The sequence below is a fragment of the Dermacentor albipictus genome, chromosome 1 (genome assembly GCF_038994185.2).
Source record: "Dermacentor albipictus isolate Rhodes 1998 colony chromosome 1, USDA_Dalb.pri_finalv2, whole genome shotgun sequence".
NCBI classification, from domain to species: Eukaryota; Metazoa; Arthropoda; class Arachnida; order Ixodida; family Ixodidae; genus Dermacentor; species Dermacentor albipictus.
Window position 1 is genome coordinate 336100209 of NC_091821.1, and position 25337 is coordinate 336125545.

The 25337-nt window shown below is 48.0% G+C and overlaps 1 protein-coding gene across 7 annotated transcripts in view; it reads left to right on the top strand.

Moving 5' to 3' along the window:
• Window positions 1-25337, top strand: part of LOC135915024 (5'-AMP-activated protein kinase subunit gamma-1-like) — a 411044-nt gene that overhangs the window by 361885 nt on the left and 23822 nt on the right. For all 7 annotated transcript variants that reach the window (XM_065447981.2, XM_065447978.2, XM_065447979.2 and 4 more), the window contains 2 exons: window positions 16099-16147; window positions 23297-23400. In XM_065447981.2, coding sequence (XP_065304053.1) covers window positions 16099-16147; window positions 23297-23400 — 153 coding nt within the window. The remainder of the gene's footprint in view (window positions 1-16098; window positions 16148-23296; window positions 23401-25337) is intronic.

Below are 25337 nucleotides of genomic sequence, written 5' to 3' on the forward strand. Positions count from 1 at the left end.
GGCATTCAAAGATCCCTGACTGCTTCTCACGCTTCCCGGCAACTGGAGCGTATGTGACCGTATTAATGTTTACAGGGAAACGCTGGCCGCGAACGCTATGCGGGAAGTCGGGCTTTGTCGTAGAAACGCGGCCTCTTGCGTGGGCCACGATGCGACGGAGGCAAGCGCCAGCTGGAGATATTGCAAGGAACCGGGCGCGTCGCTCCGTGGCCCCCGAGACATCCGGGCGCCGGCGCGCGCAAACGGCGGACGCAGCGGCCGGTCTGTGTATGGCAGAAACGCTGGAAAGGGGGGTTTCCTTGAGTTTTCACGCAATATAATTATGTTTTCTCGTATAGTCAAATTACAATCCGAAAGCTATCATGTACGTAGGTTGTGTGTGGGTCGTAGTTTACTCTTTTTAGTGAATTTAGTTTAGTTTTAGTGAATTAGTGAATTTCTGTTAATTTGTCAATTATGCATTTCAATTTTTGTGCAGGTAATGTCCACCTCTTTGAGTAAACCAGATCATGAAATAGAATTGTGCTACCTGCCGCAGGCAACTTTTAAGAAATTTTTTGAAAGTGTTCGCTGAAACACCCTGTATATATACGATAAAACATCATTCCCATGGCATGTCCCGAAGGTTCCGCGGACAGGCGGTGTATATATGATCAGTGGACTTAACGTGTCACGCATAGCTAAGACGCTCTTGTTAACACATTGACACGGGTGCGTGCTTGCTTAACTCGCCGGCTATAAGAAACGTTCGAAGTTATCGCCCGGCGCCAGACGCTCCTGCAAATACGAGAACATTCTTGATCGTTATAGTCGATTCTGTCTGTTGTCTATGTTGTCGCCGAACCTTTTCTACTAAGGATGCATGTGTGACTCGAACACACTATTGTAAATCCTGGAAGACACGCGAGCACCAATGGTTACACTGGGACGCGCTTGACCTGCAGATCAGATTTCGATGATGGATGCACGTGCTCGTCACTATCGCTCTGCCCGAGTGTAACTTGCTTTTGTGGACGCAGGATCCTCCAACTAAACAAAAAGGAATATATATATATATATATATATATATATATATATATATATATATATATATATATATATATATATATATATATATATATATATGCCTTCATTTTACCTTGTGAAAGTGGATGTACAGCGAAGCTGTTTGCCGACGTTGGACAAGCACCACAAGCACGGAAGAGCAGCATACATCGGTCTATGCCTTCCGCCAAGCGCAAGTGCCTTATTGAACTAATTGAATTTTCCAATGTAAATTGCGCGAGAAAATGAGTAAAGTACGACACACACACATGCTGCAGACATGGTATAGCTTCGGATTGCAATGAGAAAACATAATTCTGTTACGCGGAAACTCAGACAAAGCCGCATTTCATATTGACCGCAAATAAAGACGGGGACAGAGGGAGAGAACACATAAACAGCACGGCCGGTTTATGTGTTCTCTCCCTCTGTCCCCGTCTTTATTTGCGGTCAATATGAAATGCAGTAAACACCAACTAGGCCAAAGTGAAGTTCTTCTCAGACAAAGCCCTTTTCCAGCTACCGTTTGAGGTATACGTGAGTGGTCCCGGCCGCTAGGTGGCGGTAATGTTTTTGGGTGAGTCAGGGGTGCAATCAGGGGTACAATCAGGACTCGACGGGAACCAAAGGTCAGTGGGTCACCTCGCATTGGGCGCTCACGGGAAGGCTACAAATGAAGCTGTGCAGGGTGATATGGGCTGAACTAGTTTTGAAGTGAGGGAAGCTCGCAGTAAAATTGAGTATGAAGAACGGCTGAGGAATATGGAAGAAAGTAAATGGGCTGGGAGAGTGTTCAGGTATCTGTTCAGGAAAAACATTGATTCACAGTGGAGGAAAAGAACTAGGAAGCTTACCAGCAAGTATGCGGCCTGTAGGGTGGGGAAGACAGCAACAAAGGAGGTCAAGCGGGAAATCAGAGAGGCTGAATTAATCTTACGGGTGGCGGCAATGGAAAAGAAACCTGCCATGAGTAACTACTTAAGAGGAAAAAACGAAATCAGGAAAGAAACCATTTATGATAACTCAAAGGGAAGCTCATTACTTTTCGAAGCGAGATCGGGATGCCTTAGAACACGCACCTATAAAGCGAGATATAAGAAGGAAGAAGAAGCATGTGCTTGCTGCGGGAAAGCTAGGGAAACGACGATGCATATTTTATTAGAATGTGAAGACGTCTACCCAGCGGTCGATTTAGGCACCACTGGCCTCCTTGAAGCCCGTGGGTTCAGCGGGAGCAGTGGTAAAGCAAACATGTCCACAATAGACATTATTAAGAGGCGATTGGAGGATTGTTGGAAGAAAAGTAGGGAAACAAAGAAAGACGGAGACGTACAAAAGCACAGTTCGCAATAGGGGATCAGAAAATTTGGGCGTGGTAGTTCATAGTGTTTTCTGTTCTTTTTTTCATTGTTTAACCTAGGTAGGATATTAGGCAGTATAGTAGCAAGAGCTTGGTGGCGCAACCCACCGCCCCGTTCCAAAGGGGACGCTCATAACATCCATCCATCCATCCGAGTACAGAACGAACCCACCAAGAGTACCGACCACGATGGTCCCGACCAACTAGAGGCTGACAGCTTCGCTGTAAAAGTTACTTTTGTGACGCACCGTTGTACCGCGGTCTAATTCCTCACCGTCACAACAACGTGATAATATAACGATGTGCTATACGTTAACATATGTTAACAACAACGATAATAATAATAATAATAATAATAATAATAATAATAATAAGTATATACTCCAAAGGTGTGCAGGTTGTTCGTGTAAGAAACTGTGTTGCTTACCACGTGTTGTCAATCATTGGCGCTCGTGTGCTTTCTCTGAATTAGCCAAGCTGTTCAACGAAAAAAAAAAGAAAGAATAAGACACTGGGCAAGGTATGATCTTGAGGTCTACGGAGCTTGGTCGTAGCACCTCTGACGACCCTGTTAGATATGGAGCTGTTTCCTGCGATTACTTCGAGTTCCCCAGACCACATCGGATTGCAGCACAGCTAATTGAGGAATGCAGAAGTAGGAAAGTGCATTCCAGAGACGCGGCCGAGCAAACAAGTTTAAGGCAACAAGTTCACGTGCCAACAAGGTCGTGCGCCGCCGGGATAAGCAGGTGGGCCTCCGACAATGGAGCATGAGCAGCCCTCCCCTTCTCCTCGTTCGAAGTGCATTGCCAGTCTGCGAGGCAAGACCGCAGAAAGCCGCCAGGTGTGACACCGCGACACGGGCGCCTACCATTGGCTGAAAGTGGCGTCATCGGAGCGGACTCTCCAATTGGTCGAACATGACGTGACTTACAGTGCTCGAGGGGTTTATAAGAAGCCTTCCAGAGAGACCTGAGCATTCTGGGACAGTCCCTGATTCCCTGATTCACCTCTCTCGAACTTCTTGCCGCGGGCCGCAGCGTCCGAGTTGCTGCCGGCCCGTAATGACTGTACGACTGGTACTTGTCGCTCACCGTCCTGTATATAATGTAGAATAAATACTCCCAAGTTTGGGGTTTTCATCCCGAAGCCCGTCCTCCAACCCCTACATCTGGTTGGCAGCGGTGGGATCGCCTCCGAATGCATCAGCTGGTGGCAGCGCTACGGATCAACCTTCGTCGAGAGAGATCCTAAGGAACCGGGCAGAGCGAAGAAGAGAGAGCCTTCGTCGAAAGAGGTCCGAAGAGACTGGGAGTATCGAAGAAGGAGCGAGCCTTCGACCCAGGGAGTCCGGAAGGAACCGGGAACAGCGGACAAATGAACCGGATGGCAGAGTGCTGCAACCGTAAGTGAGCGCGTGGTTTTTTTCCTTATGATTCGCCAGACTCAAAGGTTGTGTGTTCAATTTTGATAGTTCTGGGAATCGGGAATTTGTTGCATTGTGTGTTTGCACAAATTAATTAAGGAAAACAGTTTTAACCACCTGTCGGGGCAGCTGCCATGGATCTTAGAAGGTTGACGAGGTTAGACTTGTTGTTGGTGTGCGACGATTTGGGAGTTGAGGCGGACGAACGGATGGAAACGCCAGCTATCATAAAGGCGATTAACGATAGTGGCAATGATGATAAAAGCATTGAGCTTGCTTGGGAAGTGATACAGGAGCCACGGGAGCGGGAGCGTCGTGTACGTTTGCGAGAGCGTCGTGAGCTTAGGAGTGAGCGTCAGCGTGAAGAACGCGAGAATGAACGGAAGCAGGAGCTTCAAGAACTTACTCTTAGGTGTGAGCGTCACGGACGTGAGAATGAACGCGAACGTGAGCGAGAGGAAAAGTATGAGAGAGAGAAGGCAGCACTGATCAAAGAGATACAGCATTGTGATCAGTTATTGGCACAGAGACAACGGCTGTCTGAGAATTCTGTAGGTAGTACAGAGCGAAAGAATGAGGAAGTGTCTAGAGTTTCGCCAGAAGCCGACGAGAAGAGTAGTGCCTGTGAGATTGGCTGCAGATTGATAAGTGAAGGGAAAAGGCTAGCCGCTAACGATGCCTTAGTGGCAACAGAGGCCGTTAAAGGCCGCAGTGAGAGCGACGAGGTGCTGTGCCCACAGATGACTGTGGAGACAGCTAGGCCAGCTGCGAACAAATTGGCACAGTTACCACGTGTGTGCGTCGCTGGTAAGGTTAGCGAGGTTGCTAGCGAGGAAAAGGGTACTGTTGACGCGACAGACGCGAGCACCCATGTAGAGCCAGATCTGCGTGCAGAAGTGAAGTGCGAGCTGGACGATGCAGTTGAGAATAGCTCTCGGGGTGGCGAGCTCCGTAGCTCACGAGAGAACAACTGCATTGTTCAGGGATCGGTGCGGCTCTCCGCCAGTCTAGATGGCCTAGATAGGGATGATTCAGTTAATCATTCGGACTGTGCGCGTGAGACAGCGATCGATACCGACGGGCTGTGTGCCGATGCACAGCGTGAGCTGGGCAATGTAGTAGAGGGCAGTTCGCAAGAGTGCGAGTTGTCTTACTCGAGTAAAGCCTGCTGCATTGTGCCAGAGTCGGTTGAGCTGTCCGCCAGTCGAGGCAGAGAGAGTGTTGATTTAAATGTAAATCACTTAGACTGTGCGGGTAAGAGACCGATCCGGGCCGACGAAATGTGTACCGGCCAGCACGAGGCACGAGAAGGCGACATGAAAGCGAGTGCAAGGAGAAAGCGCCGTAAAAAGAAGCGCGGTAAAGACCGAAAGACGGTAACTTATGTAGCGCCGCCAAAGATGGCCAGAAACCCAAAAGGGCAGGGCGCGAGGAAAAAGGTGCGGTCGTCAAGGACGATGTTGACGCATCCAAAACGAGCGAGCCACAGGTCAAAGGGGGACCGCGAAGAATGTTCTGCACGGACGCGGACAAAGGGCACGAGGCAGTTAAGCTCCTCGTCGTTCCGTAGTTCTTTTCACAGCTCAGCGTGCAGTTCGAAGAAACGCAAGGTGGCAGGACGAGACCAGGTGGGGAGTAGCGACGCAGTCAATCGAGTTCGTGTTGAAAGCGGGGCGCGGGGACGCAAATTGGCAGGAGACCGTAACGTCTTGGGGGAGCTGATAGTGAATCAGCCCTTTTGTTGTCTCTCGGCAGCCAGAGTAGCTTTGAGACCACGCCCACCTCGGGTACGACTCAAAAGTGAGTCAGACGTAAGCGTTTGGAAAGGGAGGCCAAGAGAGCTTCCGTAGCAGAAAAACGTGTTGTTTTGTTTTTTATTTTTGAGCATCGGAAAGTTTTCGCGATTTGAGACTAGGATTTCTTTCAAGGTGTAAGGTATGAGCTTTGTTATGTTTTCGTTCGAGAAGCTCGAGATTTGAAAGATGCGTTTTAAGTAAACATGTAGTCTCGCGAGATGCTCATTAATAAGTAAATAGGCTTTTTTTTTTTGTGTGTGTGTGAGTAACCTGAAGGTCAAGGTTATTGTTGAGAGGCCTATCGTAACGCGCGTGTGTGTTATTTAACCTTCTTTCTTTTTAAGTGTTTTTGAATTTTGTAAGGTTAAGCGCGTAGATTTTCAGTGAGTGCATGATTTGCACTGAGAAGCGTTCTTAGTTCCATTAGCGCATGTCCTGTGTGGACGGAAGGAAGCAGATTTATGACTGGGTTGCTCGCGTGTGTTAGGGCAGCCGTATTCTGACTTCTCTGATAAGTATGCGTGGAACGAGTTATTAAGACGCATTATTTTAAGGGTTCTGCGGAGTGTGTAAGTCCCGCAAGTTTAATTGTTCGTTTATGTCACGTGTCCTGTAGGACTTTCAGGAAAGAAACGTAAGCGTGAATGAAAAGTTTGCCTACAATGCAAGTACGCGTTCTGTTTAGTGACCACAAGGCTGGTGCACTTGTGATTACGTACTTGTGAGGTTGACCAGATTGTTCAGTGGCACCAATACGTGCGATAGGTACGCCACTGCGATAGATTGGAAACATGCTGTTCGTGTAGTTAGGCCACTTAAGTAATGTTCGGCTGTTTTCATTTGTTGTTTGCATCGCCAACGACCCTTTTGTTTTGCAACAACAATAGTACTCTGGTCTTGTCGGCATTCGAGGAGAAATGGATAGCTGTTTGGAAGGGTGGTTGGAACTGTTTTGTCAAAATTGGGGAACTAAAAGATCAGGGTTGATTTTGACTCAGTAATAGCCTGGCGAGTCAGGGGTGAAGAGCCTGCGCTTACGCGTGGTGCAGCGCTGTGTTGTTTGGTTTGTTTGACGTATGTTCTCCAGGGCCCGGGATCCCGAGGGTTGTCAAACGAGGCTCGACCCCAGTACCCTGCAGCTTCTTTCAGCGTTCCTCATGGCCAGCGAATTGAGTTCACCGGCCATTCAGAACAACCGGGGCGAGGACGAGCTGTTAGATATGGAGCTGTTTCCTGCGATTACTTCGAGTTCCCCAGACCACATCGGATTGCAGCACAGCTAATTGAGGAATGCAGAAGCAGGAAAGTGCATTCCAGAGACGCGGCCGAGCAAACAAGTTTAAGGCAACAAGTTCACGTGCCAACAAGGTCGTGCGCCGCCGGGATAAGCAGGTGGGCCTCCGACAATGGAGCATGAGCAGCCCTCCCCTTCTCCTCGTTCGAAGTGCATTGCCAGTCTGCGAGGCAAGACCGCAGAAAGCCGCCAGGTGTGACACCGCGACACGGGCGCCTACCATTGGCTGAAAGTGGCGTCATCGGAGCGGACTCTCCAATTGGTCGAACATGACGTGACTTACAGTGCTCGAAGGGTTTATAAGAAGCCTTCCAGAGAGACCTGAGCATTCTGGGACAGTCCCTGATTCCCTGATTCACCTCTCTCGAACTTCTTGCCGCGGGCCGCAGCGTCCGAGTTGCTGCCGGCCCGTAATGACTGTACGACTGGTACTTGTCGCTCACCGTCCTGTATATAATGTAGAATAAATACTCCCAAGTTTGGGGTTTTCATCCCGAAGCCCGTCCTTCAACCCCTACAACCCACACAGTCGATATTAAAATGGTATTTTGAATTATTTTCTTTCCTTTGAACAGCTTGACTAACGTTAGCTGGGACAAACGGTATGTAGGGACTAGGAAGTTGAAACTATCAGCATGTTTGATTACTCGGTCTGGCGAACGTCGCTGTTTAGTCACAAAACAATGAAGGCCGAGCTAAGATATAACACTGCCGAAACCGGAGCGATTCTGCGTCACTTTATGTTGCTGTATTTACCTTATTTATGCTTGCGCTTTTACATGCTCGGCGCCGCTTTTACTTTCTCTTGCGCCCTTACCGGTGATCCTGTTTATGGAGTGAGTGTGGTAGTCGTCGTAGGCGTACGCCGCTGATGTCATTCGTTCGCTCGTGTGCCGACAACAAAAACCTAAGTGGTTTCGCTCCTTCCATATATATATATATATATATATATATATATATATATATATATATATATATATATATATATATATATATATAATACGGCAGTCACGATCGTATGTGACCTCCCCGCGTGGACAAAGATGGCGTTCCGCAGCACCATCTCCCATTGCTTCCACGGTGCGTGGAGGGAAGGGCGGTTGGTCGAGCGAAAACATTGCCTGCGCGGACAAGCGGGGTGGCGCGCTTGACCACACCACACGTCCTTCTCTCTCCGTACGTCACAGCCACGGTACATCGTTGTACCACCCCGCTGGTGGCGAAGCACGCTTTTGTCCTTGGGTGTTACCCACCCGCGGTGCCCTTGCCACTCGTGCTACGTGACCGCCGCTGTGTTCACACACACTCTCTCTAACACTCCTTTATTTATAACCCGGCTGGCCACACTGGACACCTCACCCGTGTTCCGTAAGCGCCCTTTAACCGCGGCACACGCGTAACCTGCGCGGTGGCCTTTTCCGCAACAGGGCGAGGGGCTCCCGTAATTATGTCGCGGAATTTTCGACGCGCCACTTAATACGAAGCGTTTCTGTTGTGTTTTCGCGTCCTTTCGTTTCGCGCACAGTCAAGGCGTTGGCTCAGTCCACCGTGGCTTCGGAGACTTCCTCTTGATATGTGTTACAGCGGCGTTGGCTAGACGCCTTCCCTTGGCCATTTCTCGCTCTAATTAGAATCGCCTCTTGTGTTTATCGTTTCCGCGTCGTACTGTACGGAATGATAGCAATCTTCGTGGCCACTGTATCCCGATGAGGGTGGAAAGCCTAAGCACTAAGAGTGTGCGAATATACGAAACATTTTTATAACGAATCCTATGGTCTCCTGTTCGATTCGGTCTGACTATTCGATTCGGTGTTCGAATCGAATGGTCAGTATTCGTAAGTGCGAACTTCTTTCGAATACTTTTAGAATATTGCAGAGCGTCAACTGCGCCCAAGTAAACATAAGATTGGAGCAAAGTACAGTAAGTTTTCACCCGCGCGGGCATAACAAGGACACAAAACATCAGAACTTGCGTAGTGGAGCCGGCTACGTCACTTAGCTAGCCATACCTTACAGGCTGTACAGCGGTGATTCGCACTTTTTGCAGTGTTCTATGCATGCGAAGAAACTGGTTGTTTGCTCCTAAGCCTGCATTTGTGATTTTAATATACGATTCATAACGTTCTATGTAATGACAGAAACTTGCCAACTTTATAAATACTGAGATGTGAACATCGTTTTATATTAGTCTGATAACGACTATTCACTATTCGAAAACTATTCGATTTGATTTGACTCGCTTTTGGCACTTTTCGATTCGGTCTCTAAAATCGCACACTCCTATAAGCAAGCGCTCGTATGTCGTGGCTTTGGAGCACGTTCAAGAACCGTTCCTATAGGTTGTTACCATTGACCTGGAGCCCTACTCACATAGCCTTGGTGTCTCTCGTAGCTCTATGCTGCTTTGGTACATTAAACTCAAACGATTCATCAATATATTAGCCAATCAATCAAGTGGCATACTTACGATATTGAAGGGCCCCTGTCGGAGCAAAGATACTTGGTACAGAGCAGCATCATACCTATTATAACACACAAGCACATTCGGAACTGACGGCCCAGATAACGAATGCGTCTCGTCCTTGTCCATTCATGTCCCTTTATTTTTGTTTGTTTGTTTGTTTATAACATGAACTACCTTGTTTTTTTAATTGACATGTTTTTGAAATGACGCCGCCGGCGTGGCGGATAGTAACCGTCACTTTACCGTGCTATTTCAGTTTGCGTTATGCTTGAAGCGTTGCAATTCTATTCCCGCCACTTTTCAATCCACCTGCTTTGCACGAAAAGCATATCATCTCTGGGGACCATTTAATTGGGAAACCGGTCGTCTATACCTATAGCCGAGGCACTTCGTTTCTGTATGATATCGCTCGCGCTCACCTTATCTCCAGACATGTCGTCCCTCGTCGCATCCGACGCTCGCTGCAACTGAAAGAGATAGGGGGCCTGGATGCGTGTCTGTATGAAGGCTCCCTAGAAAGAGATGTCAACCAGCAACAGCGGTTTCCCGCTGGAGCTACACGGTCTCAAAGTTCTTATCCTATAATTGTAGCTGTCGCCCTCTGTTGCCGTGAGGACTTAAGTTGAGCCTGTGGATTTCTTTTTTTTTTTCGTTTTCTTATATTTCCTCGTTCTTGGAACGTGGGAGATGGGGCGGGCGTTAGGCTTCCCGCGTCCCCAAAAAGAATAAATATAAAAGAACAGAGAAATCCGCTGACTCAGTTTTAGCTCTCAAGGCAACAGAGGGCGACAGCTACAATTTGGGACAACCCCTCTTTATGCCAATTTTAGACTCCGGCAACTTTCGCCCGTTGGCCAACAAATGCGCACTGGAGAAGCGGGAAATAACTTTTTTCTGCTCTTTCTGTGTCCCAAGTAAACGGAAGGAGAAGATGTGGGCAAGTTCATGGAGATGTCCCCGCTTCTGATAACTATAAATTACTCTGTTAAACGTATCAAATAGTCGAGCTATGACGTCATCTCTGTTACGGAAATGCCGTGCTCATTAGAGACCGTTCTCAATTATGTAGAAATACTTCGAGGTTGGGTTCTGTCTTTTCATTTTAGCATTTGTGCTAAATAGATGTTAGCGGTGTTTGTATTTTGTTGGAAACACTGGAAGTAGCCTCAATGGGCCACTTTTGTTGACGGTCTACGTTGAGACAGCGTAGGTCAGACTATAATTTGGCTCATGTCTGTCGTGACTTTATTTGATTCTTTCTTTGATATGGAACCACTATTCACGTCTAGCCAGCTTTATTCATTTATTTATTTTATTTTATTTTTTCTTCTTTCTTTGAGCTTGGAGCGTTGTCCACGTCTGACCAGTTTGGTCTGACGTTGCTTTCTGAAGTTACGCTATTCATTCACTTTACTGCGGCCTGTCGACAAAAGGCTACTCTTTTGAATATTATGATGTGCCCAGTTCATGGTTGGCTCTTTTTCACTATTCTACTTATGAAACTGCGTATCATATTTGCCTCTAACATTGTTAGATATGGCCGAAGTTTGCCCTCGCGTCAGATAATGTTGGGTTGAAAATTCAATTGCGAGTTTCATTTCTTTATTCTTTTTCCCCCCAGCTGCGCATAACGCCACTTTTTCTTTCAAGTAGCATCTTCCGAGCCGCTCACCCGACGCGATGAAAACAACATGAAAGAAAGATGTTCCTTTTATAGAATCAAGGAATCAGCGCACGCCCTTCACTATGCTGAACCGCGTTAAGGAAATAGCTTAAAGCGTAATATATTCTGACGTGTCCTTAGATTTCCCATGCGAAACTGTCATGCTCCGATGAGTGATGGTAAAAAAAAATTTGCTTTTTCGGAAGCCACCACAGTGATGCAACGGGTTATGCAAATCGCTTGCTGCGGAGAGAGGTTTTCTTGCGTAGTTCGGTGGGAATATTGAGTTCGCTATCGAGAGGAGCCCGATATTATATACTGCTGGCGCCAAGTTTGAAAAGCGCTATAGCTCAAAACTTTGTGAATGCTTGAGTAGGCTTGGAACAGTTCCACAGCCTGCGTCGAGACTTTTCGTTTGTTCGTTGTTATGGTGTTCGAATCTGGCGCTGCCCACTTCACCAGGAGCTCGAGTTCTCTGCACGCGCGCCAGATGGCGCAACGTCCCTGCGCTTTCGCGATGTATTTTTTCTAGCCCGCCAGCTTCGTTCTCAGTCGCCCCCACCTTCCCCCCTACCGCCGCCCACTGCGTCCATCTCGGCTTAGATCCACTGCGGCGTGAGGTTTTAGCCTCACAGACGACGGTCGTGCTGTAACGGTGCACGCGGTGCTTGCACTTTTGTTTCATCCAGTGCGTGACATTCGACCAGTGTGCGGCGGCGGCGACAGCCGATCTCTGCTTTCCCACACAGATCGTCGGCGCGTCGGCGCTGTGCTTTCGGTGCGCGCCGCTTTCGCGAGCAGCCTGCTACAACGAGTTGTGAAAGCAAGTGCACCCCGTGTGCCACGGGCTTCCGGCCACCGAGCCCGCGTCGCTGCCTTGGGACATGATGCTGGGCGGTCGATCGCCGCAACGCCGCCGAGCCACGCACTAAACTGTCCGCCGCCGCGTGCTGTTGCTGGCGCGCTAGCCTGCCGCCCTTTCACGCCCTGCGCCAGTGGACTTCGGCCGCCGTCTGCTGCTGCACAGCCCGCCGCCGAAGCCGTGTGCAGCGGTCTACGCTCTCGCCATGAAGAAGCTCGCCAAGGCGCCCTCGTCGCGGTCACTACCGCGCGCAGACGGCATCTTCTCGAAGATGCGCCGCCTCCGCAGCTACACGCTTCCCACGCGGCTCACCCAGGTGGCAACGGCCAAGCGAGTTGCCATTGCGGTGAGCAAATACCGTTACGTACGCGCGCGCTGTCCTTTCGGCGGGCGCTCGACACATGCCTTCGGGGGGCGGCAGCACGCTGATTACGCCCGGAGAGAGCCCCGCTCTGTTGACGGATGCTGTGTGTTTACGTTGTGCGCCCGAGCGAGCTCCGACCTGCTGATCCGTGCGGCTGCGTCTCATTTGGTGCGGCTCTCTTCCGCTTGATTTGGCAGCGACTCTCAACGCTTGCCGGCGGTGGCGTAAATTGTTGAAAAGCGCCGGGGCTCCACACCTTTTCCGCACAAGTGACTGCTGTAGTTACCTGCGCTGTAGTTACCGTTTATTAAGCTGTTCCAACTGGTCAATGCTACGAAACCACTACCTTTACTTCATTTTTTCCCCCTTTCTGATGCAACACTTAAGCGTGTATAAAACAGCGTTCGTTGGATGAAAAATGGATGGCACTTTAAGAAGCACGTGTAAATAATTGCCGATTATCTCGCTATATTTTGGGCGTCACACCTACTATCATACCTTTTGAAGCAAAGCTGTTCACTTAGACTGAATTACAGCCTATTGAATGACGGTAGTAGTACTACTCCAGCGGTTGGCTTATGCTTTGTATGCATAATCGGTTAAGTGTTCCTACTTAACACAGCTGTCACTTGGCCACTCTTGCTAAGCTCGCTTGATGAAGCTCACGTGATTGCGGTGTAAATTTCTCATCGTTTAAATGTGCTTGAAAGTTGTGTGTAGTAGCCGTCGATCTACATCGTTTCAAGCTCGACCGCTCACTCGACAGGCATATTGTTCATTGTCAAAAACAAATCTTGATGCAGGTCGTGCACCAACAGCAACACCCGGCACTGCATGATATTCATCATCCTGTCGCCACCTTTATTCGCTTCCAAAAATGCGCGAACTTTGTTGTCAACCCACAACGTGTCTTGAATCCTAGAACATGGCTCGCGATCGAATGACCGCTGCGATAGCTTGTGCGTCTAACAACGCTTTTTCAACGAGGGCGTAATAAAATATCAAGGTGGCAGGGAACATTGCAGAACGCTATGTACTTGTAATTGTAGAGGCCGTTGTCGTTTCTGGGAACAGCGAGTTCAGGGCACGGTAGTTTAGGCTACCGGATTGCGTGTTTATTTTGACAACTCGTGACGTTGCCTCGTCGAGTTTCGTCACGTGCGCGTAGCTCGGCTGGTGCTAGGGCCTCACCCAGACAAGCAGCTGGCGGCGTACACGAGCCGGCCATGTCTCGACATAGCGCCCGTATATACAGCGTGTTGTTATGACAACCCAGCAGCAGTTTGACCCATCTGCTGCTGCTTGTTGCGCAAGTGAAAGGCTACGACGCGCGCGTGGACTCCTCGTCGCACGGCGGCGGCCTTCGGAGGCTGAAGTCCCGCGTCTCGCTGGCGTTCGTTCGATCCGGCGTCGTATCTGGCACGCTCGTAAGCGCGCGGCACTAGCGGCCATCGATCGCGCCGTTCGCGGTGGCGGCAGTGCCCTTGGGTCGACACCCGATCTCGGCGAAGCGCGGGCGCCCTGGCTCTCGCATGCCCGTCCCGCGCGCCGAGTCGCTGGCAAACAGATCGTTATGCGCGGAGGCCGCGGACTATGCTGCTGTTGCTTCCACGTTCCCTTAGCTGCTTCGTCCATCTGCAGACAGCGGTGTGGGGCGTTTTTCTTTCTTTCTGACCTTCTGTCTCTCTTTTTTCTTCTTTCCTTTCTTTCTTTCTTTCTTTTTCTTTTTTTTTTTTTGTGAACACGTGCCGTCGCGGTTATTCGCTGCCCGCTTGCTTTCGATGTATCGGCTTCTGTGCGAAATGACGTCGTCGTGTAGCATGCGCCCTTACTGCGCGCCTCCGTTTCTTTATTCCATTCTTTTATTACTATTATTCATTGCCGCGATCTGGCCGCTGGTTGTGCCAGCTGTTCTGTGCAGTCGTACGCATACCAGCCAAACGATATCCCGAAACGATGTATTTGGTGGGCGAGTACAACTGCTGCCGGTTTTGCTTTTGCCTTTTTCAGCTTAGTGGGATGCGCGGTTTTGGAAAACAAGGCGTGTCTGGCGCTTAGTATAGTGCCGGCTGCGTTTGGATCGGTTTTCCGGTCGCTGCCATGAGTCGAATCGTAATGTCGATCGGTCGTGGTAGTTTTACGTGTTCCTAATGCTGCAGTGAAATGCCTACTGGATCGAAACCACCTCTTAACAAAAATTCTGGTCTATTAAGTTGTTCGCTTCTCAAGGAAGCTTTAACCATAATGTGCGAGCGCAAAGGCAGCAGCCAGGCTTCCGGGTCAGACTATGCGCGCGTCGCCGTGCACTTGAAATAGTTCATCTTCGATGTCTCTGCTCCGTCATGGCTGCCACAGGTGGTACTCATAGCGGAGTCAAATTAAAGGCTAAACGATTGCCGACATTTAATTTGACTCCGCTATGAGTACCACCTGTGGCATATATATATTGCAGCAGGGTGACGCCATCAGTATAATATACAAATGAAGGAAAGATAATCGAAAAAGGAAACGTTATTTGGGATCAAGGCTTCGAGGGTGCTGTGAACGTTCGTTGTAGTCGGACCAATCTACGGTCTAGTTGACTCAACGATAACTGAACTGCTTCATTGCAGCTTTAGCGAATGTTTTCCGGCATTATTTGCGACCTGCGAAATGGTCTGCTGGACTAAAAAAGCGAAGTCCTTGTTGTAGTATTTTTTTTTTTTTTCTGTGGGTGACTCCCGTCTGCTTGCGACAACTGTAAGCGCGACTTTTGAACAGGAGGAACGTAAGGTAACTGAAGAAGCGTGGCGTTCATTTAGTCCGCTCCGTTGAGCCGAGGAGAGCCCAGACTAGGCAGAAAGGACAAAGCGCCTCAGGCTTGCCTCAGGCTTGGTGCTTAATCAGCTGTTCAAGCATAATCGAGTACTGTTACCGCCTCAATTTCTTTTTATGCTTCCAATGGCTGCATTTTCATGGCAACGCATTATCGTGACGTCAAGTTGCCAAACTATGTCCCTGCGTGCATGCGTAGCTCGCCACGAGGCGTTTACCGAAGCTTGCTTCTCCGCACGAAGGGATGCCGCGTGTAGAAGCTCGCTTCACTCCCTCAGCGTTTCGGGCTGAAGTGGAAGCTTGGGCGAGTTGGTGATTCGTTATCGACATGACAGCACAGCGCAAAAGACGTAGACAGAAGAAAGGACGTAACACAGGCGCTGTGTTGTGTCCTGTCTTCTGTCCTCGTCTTTTGCGCTGTGCAGTCATGTCGATGTTTCAGGCTAGCTTTTTCAATGCATTTGTAATCGCACCGTGAGTTCTCTGTCGAGGCTGTAATGCTAGTTCCGTCCAGAGCAGTTTTCAGGTACTGCACGGCGGTGGGCCTCAATTGTGCACTTTTCACATTTCCTTTCCTTATATCCTTGTGCCTAAAGTAAATAATATCGTGCTGCCAAAAGTCGGTGCCGTCGTATTGGGCGCTAGAGATGAGCATTCAGGGTCAAGTCCTTGCTGCTGCACAACTGTATACCATACTGCAAATTTTCGTTCTTGTGCGACAAATTGTGTGTGACCGAATGTTATTTATTTGATAACGAGCATTCATTGTCTCCGTTGACGCTTTCTGTACTCATAGAAGCCTTATCTTTATACACATGCTTGTTAATTGTTCTGATATCCAGTCACATCATTCAATAATGTTTTAGTGTCATTTCGCTAAGTGCAGATCGCACTGTGAATCTCGACTATGCGACATACTACGAACACGAGCTTTGTACTTGTGTCCGATTTCGTTCACTTTTTCAAAGTCATCATTTAATTGCTGACATATGCTGCTTCTTGTCTTTACAGCTTCCTCATGCGGACTCCCTCTGTGATAAGATAGACATCGAGGATTTGGGTGAGTTAAGACCAACATTAATTCACTTAGTCAGCTGCAGCACTGCTTGCAGTGTCTCTCTTTTTTTCCACCAGATGAACCAGAATTAGAGATTTGAAAGAACAGTTTGCCCATCTAAACTCAGTCTTTATTGGCCTTTAGCGCCCCTAAACTATAACCTCACATGACCTGACGAAAAAACAACTTTATTCGAGAGAAATTTCAGGGCTTTGTAGATGGTCGCTTGTTTGCAGCGACCACTTCCGCATAGGCACTGATCGCTTTTTTTGTACTTCGGGGGACCGTGTTAGAATCTGCCGTGTCGTTTCTGGGGGAGCTGGCAGAAACTCTCTAGATGGTGGAACGCCCTCGCATTCGCAGAGGATGTGGCTTTGGTTTGCTATGGCATTTTTTATCGCGCTTTTTTGCATATTGGGTCAACCTCTCCGTTTATGAAGATCGCCAAGCGGTGAGGAGTGGTAAGGGTGTTAGCTTGAATTTGGCGGAGGACAGTGGCCCGCGCTCTCGCGAGATTGCTGTGTGGTACGGGGCATACTCTCCTGTTCTCTTTAGGTAGGTAAGTAAGTTCGTTGTAGGGAGGCATTGCCTCTCCTATCGGGGGCTCCGTTTACGAGGAGAGCGCGACCCTGTTTGTGAACCCTCGGGCCACTTTATGCGCTTCCTCATTGCCGGGATTTCCCGAGTGAGCGGGAACCCAGGCAAGATTGATTTTGGTTCTGTCTTCCTGATTGAAGGTTTCTCAGCATCTTGGCTATTTAGTGCCGCACTGCCCCTCATAAAATTGAGAATCTATAGCGCTCTTCGAGTATAGCTAAGGACAGTGTGGGTAGTTGGCTTCATGATGGCCAGCGCTATGGCCAATTCTTCGGCCACTTTGATTGATGCGGCTCTAGTTGAGGCCACATATGCGATTCTAGATTCTCCGTCCACGGCCCTCGGGGCGTACGTGTTGTGTCCCTGGTTGGCGGCATCGACGAAGACCGCGGTTTGGCCTCGCTTGTGCTTGAAAACTTCCCAAGAACACGCCGCCCACAAATGTTTGTTCTGCCGGTAAACATCGCGAAACAAATTACCGCCAAGTTGGCAATCACGGCCGGACCATCCGATTCTGATGATAACATAGACGGGGCCCTCTCGGACCATTGACGAAGCGTTAAGGGGAGGCATATAATTGGAATGGAATCGGTTACATTGTTCTTGCCCCGTGTCCCTGATACCTTTAACGCCAACCTGCATAATGCAGTTGAGTGTGTTGTTGCAAAATCCATTAAGAGGAAGTTTTACCTCGGAAGCTCTTATCTAAGTACATGGGAATAGAGAAATCGTTTTTCAGCATCCACAGCACCGAATTTGATGGATGTTCGTTCCATCTAAAAGAAAAAGTTCAGATCTACTGACTGCAAAAAGCAGATTTAGATTTAGACACTAAATTTTTTAAAGAAATGTTGAACATCGCGCAAAAGAAAATTGTAGCTGAGAAATAGAAACAATATCGCTGTCGCACCTATTGAGACAGCTGAAGCTGACCAGAACGACCTATTTGTACATCGCTTTGTGTTACAACACCGATGTGTAAGTAGGGATCTTGCAAAACTCTCATAAATATTTTAATCCTTTCACGTTCACGTTAGCTCTAAACTCGTACATCAAATTTGTCCGCTTCAGATGTTTGAACACGACGTGCAGTTTATAATAACTACAATATCTGTTTTTGGCACTGAGTCATGGATTTCTCGGTGCTTCATTTTTTTTTTTAATGTTTGCATTTTAGAGCGCAGCGCGTCGCTGTTCCCGGCGGAACCGAGCGGTCGGCCTCCTTGAAGCCCTTGGGTTCAGCGGGAGCAGTGGTAAAGCAAACAGGTCCGCAATAGACATTAGTAAGAGGCGATTGGAGGATTGGTGGAAGAAAAGTAGGGAAACGACAACAGACGGAGACGTACAAAAACACAGTTCGCAATAGGGGATCAGAAAATTTGTACGTGGTAGTTCATAGTGTTTTTTTTTCTTTCTTTTCTTTTTTCATTGGTTAACCTAGGTAGGATATTAGGCAGCATAGTAGCAAGAGCTTGGTGGCGCAACCCACCGCCCCGTTCCAAAGGGGACGCTCATAACATCCACCCATCCATCCGAGCGAACGAGCACAGCGAAAGATGAGAGCGATCGCGGGATGAAAAAAGCAGCGAGGGCGAAGAGGCGTGAGGAGGAAAGCGGAGAGGAAGGTGCAGCGGAACCGTGAGGCAGAAGAAGTATGGCGAAAGCGTGAGAAGGAAAGCGTAGTGTGGCGACAATGACTACGACATGTCTGCGCCAGAGTAGCGCGCGTCGTCGGAGGCGTCTGTTGGCTGCGGCTGCTGGAAATCGCGCCCACGCGCTGGCCCCACCCACTGGCTCTCGCGATCTCTTAGCGAGGCAGTCGCGGCATACTTCGCTCCGTTTGCAACGTGCCGCACGCGACCGATTGTCCAAAATGAAAAACATGTGTAGAGCTGCGCCCAAATTTAGCAGTGCGGAGTATCGCAATCGCCGGTGAATTTTTCCCGCAGTTTTTCCAAGGAAGTAATGGCCATAAATCATAGTTCTGCTTTCGACAATCGGTTGAATTGAGTTTGTAAACGTGAAATGCCTTTAGCTCTCGTTGTTGGCGACGTTGAAGTGACCTTGAGCCAAAAGCCAGAGCCGTTATATGGGCACTCAAACGAGAGCATGCGGGCAAGTTAAGAGAACAAAACGAGATCATCCATGTTTGTTCACAATGTCACTCAAGCTATTTGTCATCTCCAACAGCGACGTTCAAAAGGCAGATACAGGACACCATACACTTCATTGTCATCCTTTGGCGCTGAGCGCTGAACGCCAGCGGTCCTCGAGTTCTGCGGCGCGGGTTTTGCGTCGCCTCAAGAGATGGCGCCATGCTGCGTGGTGCCTTAAAGCTTCATGGTGCCTCCTTCACGCGCGACTACCCGCCGCGGTGGCTTAACGGTTATGGTGTTGCGCTGCTGAGCACGAGGTCGCGGGATCGAATCCCGGCCGCGGCGGCTGGTTGGTCCTGGTTGGTGCATAACACATTTTCGATTCTTTGTTGCAAATTTCACAACATAAACAGGCGATTGAACTATTTTAAAAACTATATAAAGCTTACTGTTCCGTACTTTAATAGCACAATAAATCGTGTTCAAAGCACGGCCTTTCAGATTTGTTTGTGTTTCTGGGACTCCGAGAAAGCCATAGATGCAGGTGCGATTTAAACAACGCTTATATAGCTTTAGTTATAGTAGACTCCACGCATTTACAAATAACTTGCTCTCGCTTTACAGCTTCACGTTAAATAGTGACGTAGCAGTGCAAGACACATCCCTATTGTTGAAAAATATTGGCGTCTCTCGGGAACTATGTGTTATGTAGCGCGAATTAAGGCACACAAGCAGGCTGCAGCGTGTGGTTTTGTGAGCGGAGCTTGTTTGTAGTTATTACGTTCTCACCGACTATAGTGAAATGTAATAACATTCTGTTGCTTTAAGAAGAAGAAAAATGCGACTAGAATTGCTCTAACTAGTAACAAACTAGCACTCGAGCCCTTAGTGTTAAAATGGCACTAATGATGAGGCACACTCGGCACAACCGTCAAAAAGCTCGAACCCCCTACTTTGCCCCAAGATATTTAAGTTGACTTCTTTTTTCTCCCTGTGCACCATTGCTGATTCAAATTTTCTGGGTCAATCACTGCGTGACAGCACTCAGTTACGATGGCAGTCATACTTTTGAACATATTGTTTTCAAGCGTTTTTTTTTCATTATTCTTTATTTAAAGGGACACTAAAGGAAAATACGGAGTCGACGTGGACTGTTTAAGTACCATTCCAGAAACCTCGCAACGCTTGTTTCGTGCCAAGAAGAGACTTAGTTTACGAGAAAATTGCATCTGGTGGGTCCGAATACCGTTTTCGAAATTCAAATCTCCCGCCATATAACCGGGGGGAGTAGTGACGTTGCATACGTCATCGCCACCCTTTGCTGCCGTCGGTGAGTAAAACAGCGCCCGACAGACGGCGGTACCGAGCCAAGACAGAGAGAGAGAGAGAGAGAGAGCACGGACAGGAAAGGCAGGGAGGTCAACCAGAAGAGCATCCAGTTTGCTACCCTACACTGGGGGAGGGGGAAAGGGGAACAGAAAGAGGAAAAGGGGAGAAAGTGAGCACTGAGAGCACTAATGCACGATTCGCTCTTCGGGCCAGTGACGGGTGGGGCCATGGTCCGAGTATCCTTGACTCGGTGAACGGTCTTAAGTCCAGTCGGTGTGAAGTTTCCCGCAGAGGGAGGCGTTGTACATCGTAGCGGGGGCAGGTACACATTAGGTGCTCGATGGTCTCCTCGCAACCACAGGAATCGCACATCGCGCTCTCGTCCATTCCCAAACGATAGGAGTAGGAGTTCGTGAACGCTACTCCCAGCCACAAGCGGTACAGCAAGGTTGCTTCGCCGCCGGAAAGGCTAGATGGCAGTTGTAGCCGTAGCGTGGGGTCCAGTTTAGATAATCGGCAATTGAAGGCACTTGAACTCCAGAGATCTCGCGACTTTTTGCGTACATGTAGGCGAAGTTCCCTGGCAGCGTCCGACCTCGCCAAAGATATTGAACGCGTCTGGGTATTTTCGTGGGCAGACCGGGCAGCCTTGTCAGCTATAATGTTGTTGCCGACGATGCCACAGTGAGCAGGAATCCATTGAAATATGATGGTGTGCCCTCTTTTCAGAACTTCCCTAATGTCAGACGTCATCTTCTCGTAAGTTCTGTGACGTAATGCAGACTTGATGCTGTGAAGGGCTGCCTTAGAGTCACAAAATACGACCCATTTCTCTGTTGGCTCTTCGCCGACGTACATCATAGCGGCATGGAGAGCTGCAAGCTTGCAGCCAAGACAGAGCGGTGGATTCGCCGCTGCAGCTGCTTTTTGGTCAAGTGGCGTAGACCGTTCGGGCATCCCACGGCATCAGGTGGAAAGTGAATTCTCTGCTACTTGCAGTTCGTGCGAGTTTCGTGGGCCAGCAAAACCAGCGCAGCACTACGCAATAATGAAACTACTGAAACGCGAAAGCGTGGGCAACGCGGAGTCGAGCGAAAACGAAACCTTTCGTCAGCCCGCGTCGTTGTCAGGGTCATTTCAATCAGTTATTTTTTTTTTCTAAAAGTAAAATAGAACTGGACAAGTAGCATTTTGTTTTGTCGTATAATACACTACAAGGATGTTTTGTGCAGCGAGTGATTGAGTACTAGTGACAAAATTTAACTGAAGAGTGCTTTCGTCATCGGGCAAGTAATTGAATGTCCCGGGGGAGTCTCTAATCATGTCCTGCGTTTACCTCAATTTCTCGATTATGAAGGCTCTGTTCGCGATAATGTTGACGCCTTAGAGATTCTCGAGCGCTACTCTATAACTTTAGCTTGACTTAATATTTGCCTTTAGTGCCCCTTTAAATATTTTCCCTCGCTGCATGAACCCCGAGTCCGCAGTAGGAATAGATAATCCTGCTATGTTATGTTATTTTTGCTAGTCGAAATTGTTCTTTGCTGACATTCACAATTTCCGCTTGAACAGCTTCAAAATTTGACCTCTTTCGCCGAGGCTGTCTTTCTGCTGCTGCCTTTTGAGTGCTCTGCCTGGATCCGAAAAGCCCAGATAAGTGTATGCATGACACAACAAAAGTGGCCAAATGTTGCGGAAAATAAAAGCATATGAAAAAAAAAATTGGCCAAAGTGATCTATTATACATTGCTAGAGGCGGCCGTTACTAAGTGACAGTGCAAATTCGGAAGGAAATGCGACATATATATTCGCAGAAGTTTTTTGGATGTCTCGAAATAGTCTGTGTCGAGACGTATAGTAGACTTCTTGCAACAGGTATCGTATTTTAAATTTCTACCAACCGTTTTGGTTCAGAAACCTGGGTAAATGAATTTTCAGCGTTATTCACGGTTTAGTTTTGCTTTGGATTCTTGTACGGTGAAATGGGCCAACATTAATAGTGATGTCGTATCGTAACACGACTTTTATCAGGTAATGTTCACAGCTGAATACAATAGAGATTACATCACCCACCGTAGTTGCTTAGTGGCTATGGTGTTGGGCAGCTAAGCACGGGGTCGCAGAATCGAATCCCGGCCACGGCGGCCGCATTAAATTTCGATGGGGGCGAAATGCGAAAACACCCGTGTACTTAGATTTAGGCGCACGTTAACGTACCCCAGGTGGTCAAAACTTCCGGAAGCCCCTACTACTTCGTGCCTCATAATGAGATCGTGGTTTTAACGCGTAAAACCCCACATTTTAATTAATTAATAGTGATTACTTCGCAGAAATGTTTGATCGGAAAATTTTCTAAAGTGAAACAATGTTTCGCAGCTGCTACAGCAACAGCAACAACAACAACGATAATAATAATAATAATAATAATAATAATAATAATAATAATAATAATAATAATAGACGCTTTAACACCTTGCTGCGCATGCTTTGCATGCATAGCTGTTTTCAGCTCTATAAAGTGTACAATTACATTTTTATTCATTTGTATGAAAAAGGCCGACTGAAGCCAGCCAAGCAACAACGTGACAACCAGAAATGAGTTAAAACCATAGGAATGTCATCTTAGGTGTGTTTCACAACACTCAAGAGTGCTCGAAGGTTTAATTCGTGAGTTCTATACCTTTGGCTTATACGTTACGCCGCTGTGAAGTGCGCTGTATAGGAAGGGCCATAAAAGCATATATCGTGCGCTTGTAAATGATTGCGCGATATATACAGGGTGTCTCACGTAACCTGAACCACCGATTAAAAAAAAGAAAAACATTGGTTAAACGCAGCTGAATGAAACCAACGGAGCCCCGGCTGTGGCAGGAGACGACGAACGCGGGAGCAGTGGTACGAGCGCGTTCGCGCGATTGCACCGAGGGGCCCCAACTATATCCAGTTCGCGGGTCGTACGACGGAAATGCCCTAGCCATATACAGCTTCGCTGTAAAAACAAATCTGCCTAATCTGCATTTTTATGACCGGTACTTTGCTTGAAGTTGTAATGGTGCAGTGATTCATTGTCGTCTGCACTTAATTAGCTGACTTTTTTTTTCTTCTTTTTTCTCTCTTTCTTGTGCTGCAGGTGAAGATGAAAACATGCTGTTTGTAAAGTTTTTCAAGTATTACCGCTGCTACGATCTCATTCCTGTCAGTGCCAAACTTGTCGTTTTCGACACGGAACTGCTGGTAAGATATTCCAGACTTCTTGTTTTCTTTGTTTTCTCATGCGGGCCTTCTTATCTATGAGTTTTGTCGCTGTTGACTCGCTTGGCTTGCGCTACTTTTGTAATTATCAGCCTATCTGTAGCGAGACCGTCGAATTTGAGCGGGTCACAGTGAGACACGTTTCCTGCCGTTACACTTGTGCCTACATGGCCTACATCGAACTGCGGCTCTGCAGTGCATTTGCAGGTACACCTGTCGACCTTGTTTCATGGCACGTACCGCGTTTAGTCGAACCCCGACTTTAAACCTTTAACCAAGAACTGTTTCTATGTTAAAAAAAAATTCGCCTAAGGAATTTTCTTTCGTTTTGTTTTAGCAGTCTAAAAAAATATATTTAACCCAGTAAAATGTACTGTAGGGTAAATCGTCATCATTTAGCGCATTCGTGTAAAATTTCAAAATTTTAGAACGATTACTTCACAAAAATTTGCGAACTCAATGCTCACCCACGCTGCAACGGAAAGCGATTGTTTTGGTCGAAGCACCAACCTGAATTAAAGGCTTTTCTGGTTATGAAAACGTGTCGTCGCGCGCAACATGTGTTACACGGGCGCCACACGACCACTTTCGATCGCGATCAAGCCCGATACGGATCGAAATACTCGACGGCGATAGGCTCCCTGTCGCAGCCTGCGCGAAGAAACCAATCGCAACCGAGCAATTCGATCCGGATCGAGCTTGATCGCGATCAGAGGTGTGCCGCGTGACTTTACCCAATGAACACGCATGGAGGGCAGCGACTTTGCCTGAAATTAACTTCTTATTTCTCATACGGTTGTCACAAAACTGTTCGCTTCGAACCCGAAAACGATCCAAATATCCGCGACCGCGGCGCGCTCCTTCCCTGCAGTGCACGGGAATCGGCGGGGCGACCTACAGAGCAACGCCCGTTTCTTGTCGTCGCTACGTTGGAAACGGACGAATGTGCGAAAACACGTACTACGTCAGCCCGCGTGATGACTTCGGCACATCGCGCGCCAGAAATGTGCCCCGTGCGCGCAGTTCGCTGCCGCTGCCGTGAAACACCCGTCACCGTTACATCAGCCGCAAAAGCCAACGCGCGACAGACCGCCGCTATGATTCCGCTGCTGCCGCCTGTCAGTTCCCAGAAACGCGTGTTGGCTTCCGCTTTCCAATTGCATCTTGGGAACGAAAGGAACGCGGCCAGCGCGGGCGCCCACATACCGGCAGATGGCGCATATATTGCAGATTTAAATTCTTTGGAGTGACTTACTTCTGGGGAAGAAAGAGCAAATAATGTTTAAGTGACATTAAGCCATAAAAACTTTGTGCGCAGTATTACGCATACCTTATTTACTTAAAATATGGATAAGCTAGCATAATTACTATTTTTTTGCATTTATAGTAAAATTCATGAAACGTATTTTTATAGTTTAAATATAGGTTTGACACAACCAGCACCAGTATTTTGTAATGTTCCATTTCATTTTTTATTCTTATCATGCTTCGTGCCAAGATGATGATCCCAGAAAAAAAATGGCAATTCTGCAGCCTCCGGCCCACGTAGGAACCAATGATCAAGTGCGCAAAAAAAAAAAGAAAATGAAGCCCATTTTTTTTTTAGAAGATGACCACATGGACGCGTGGCCACAGTGAAAGTGAGGCATGCCATGTGAGCATCCACAAACTACCAGCCCTATATCAATAACTTCTGGTCCCTGCAAACATTTAGAGCATATCATTACACATCAGATGATGTCTTTTCTAGACGAAAACAATATTTTGGCTCCCTTCCAGCATGGTTTTAGGAAAGGCCTGTTGACAACCACCCAACTTGTCACCACTATTCATGACTTTGCAATAGCACTTGATAAGGGCAGCCAAATAGATGCTATCTTTTTAGATCTTAGGAAAATCTTCAGCTGTGTCTTTCATGG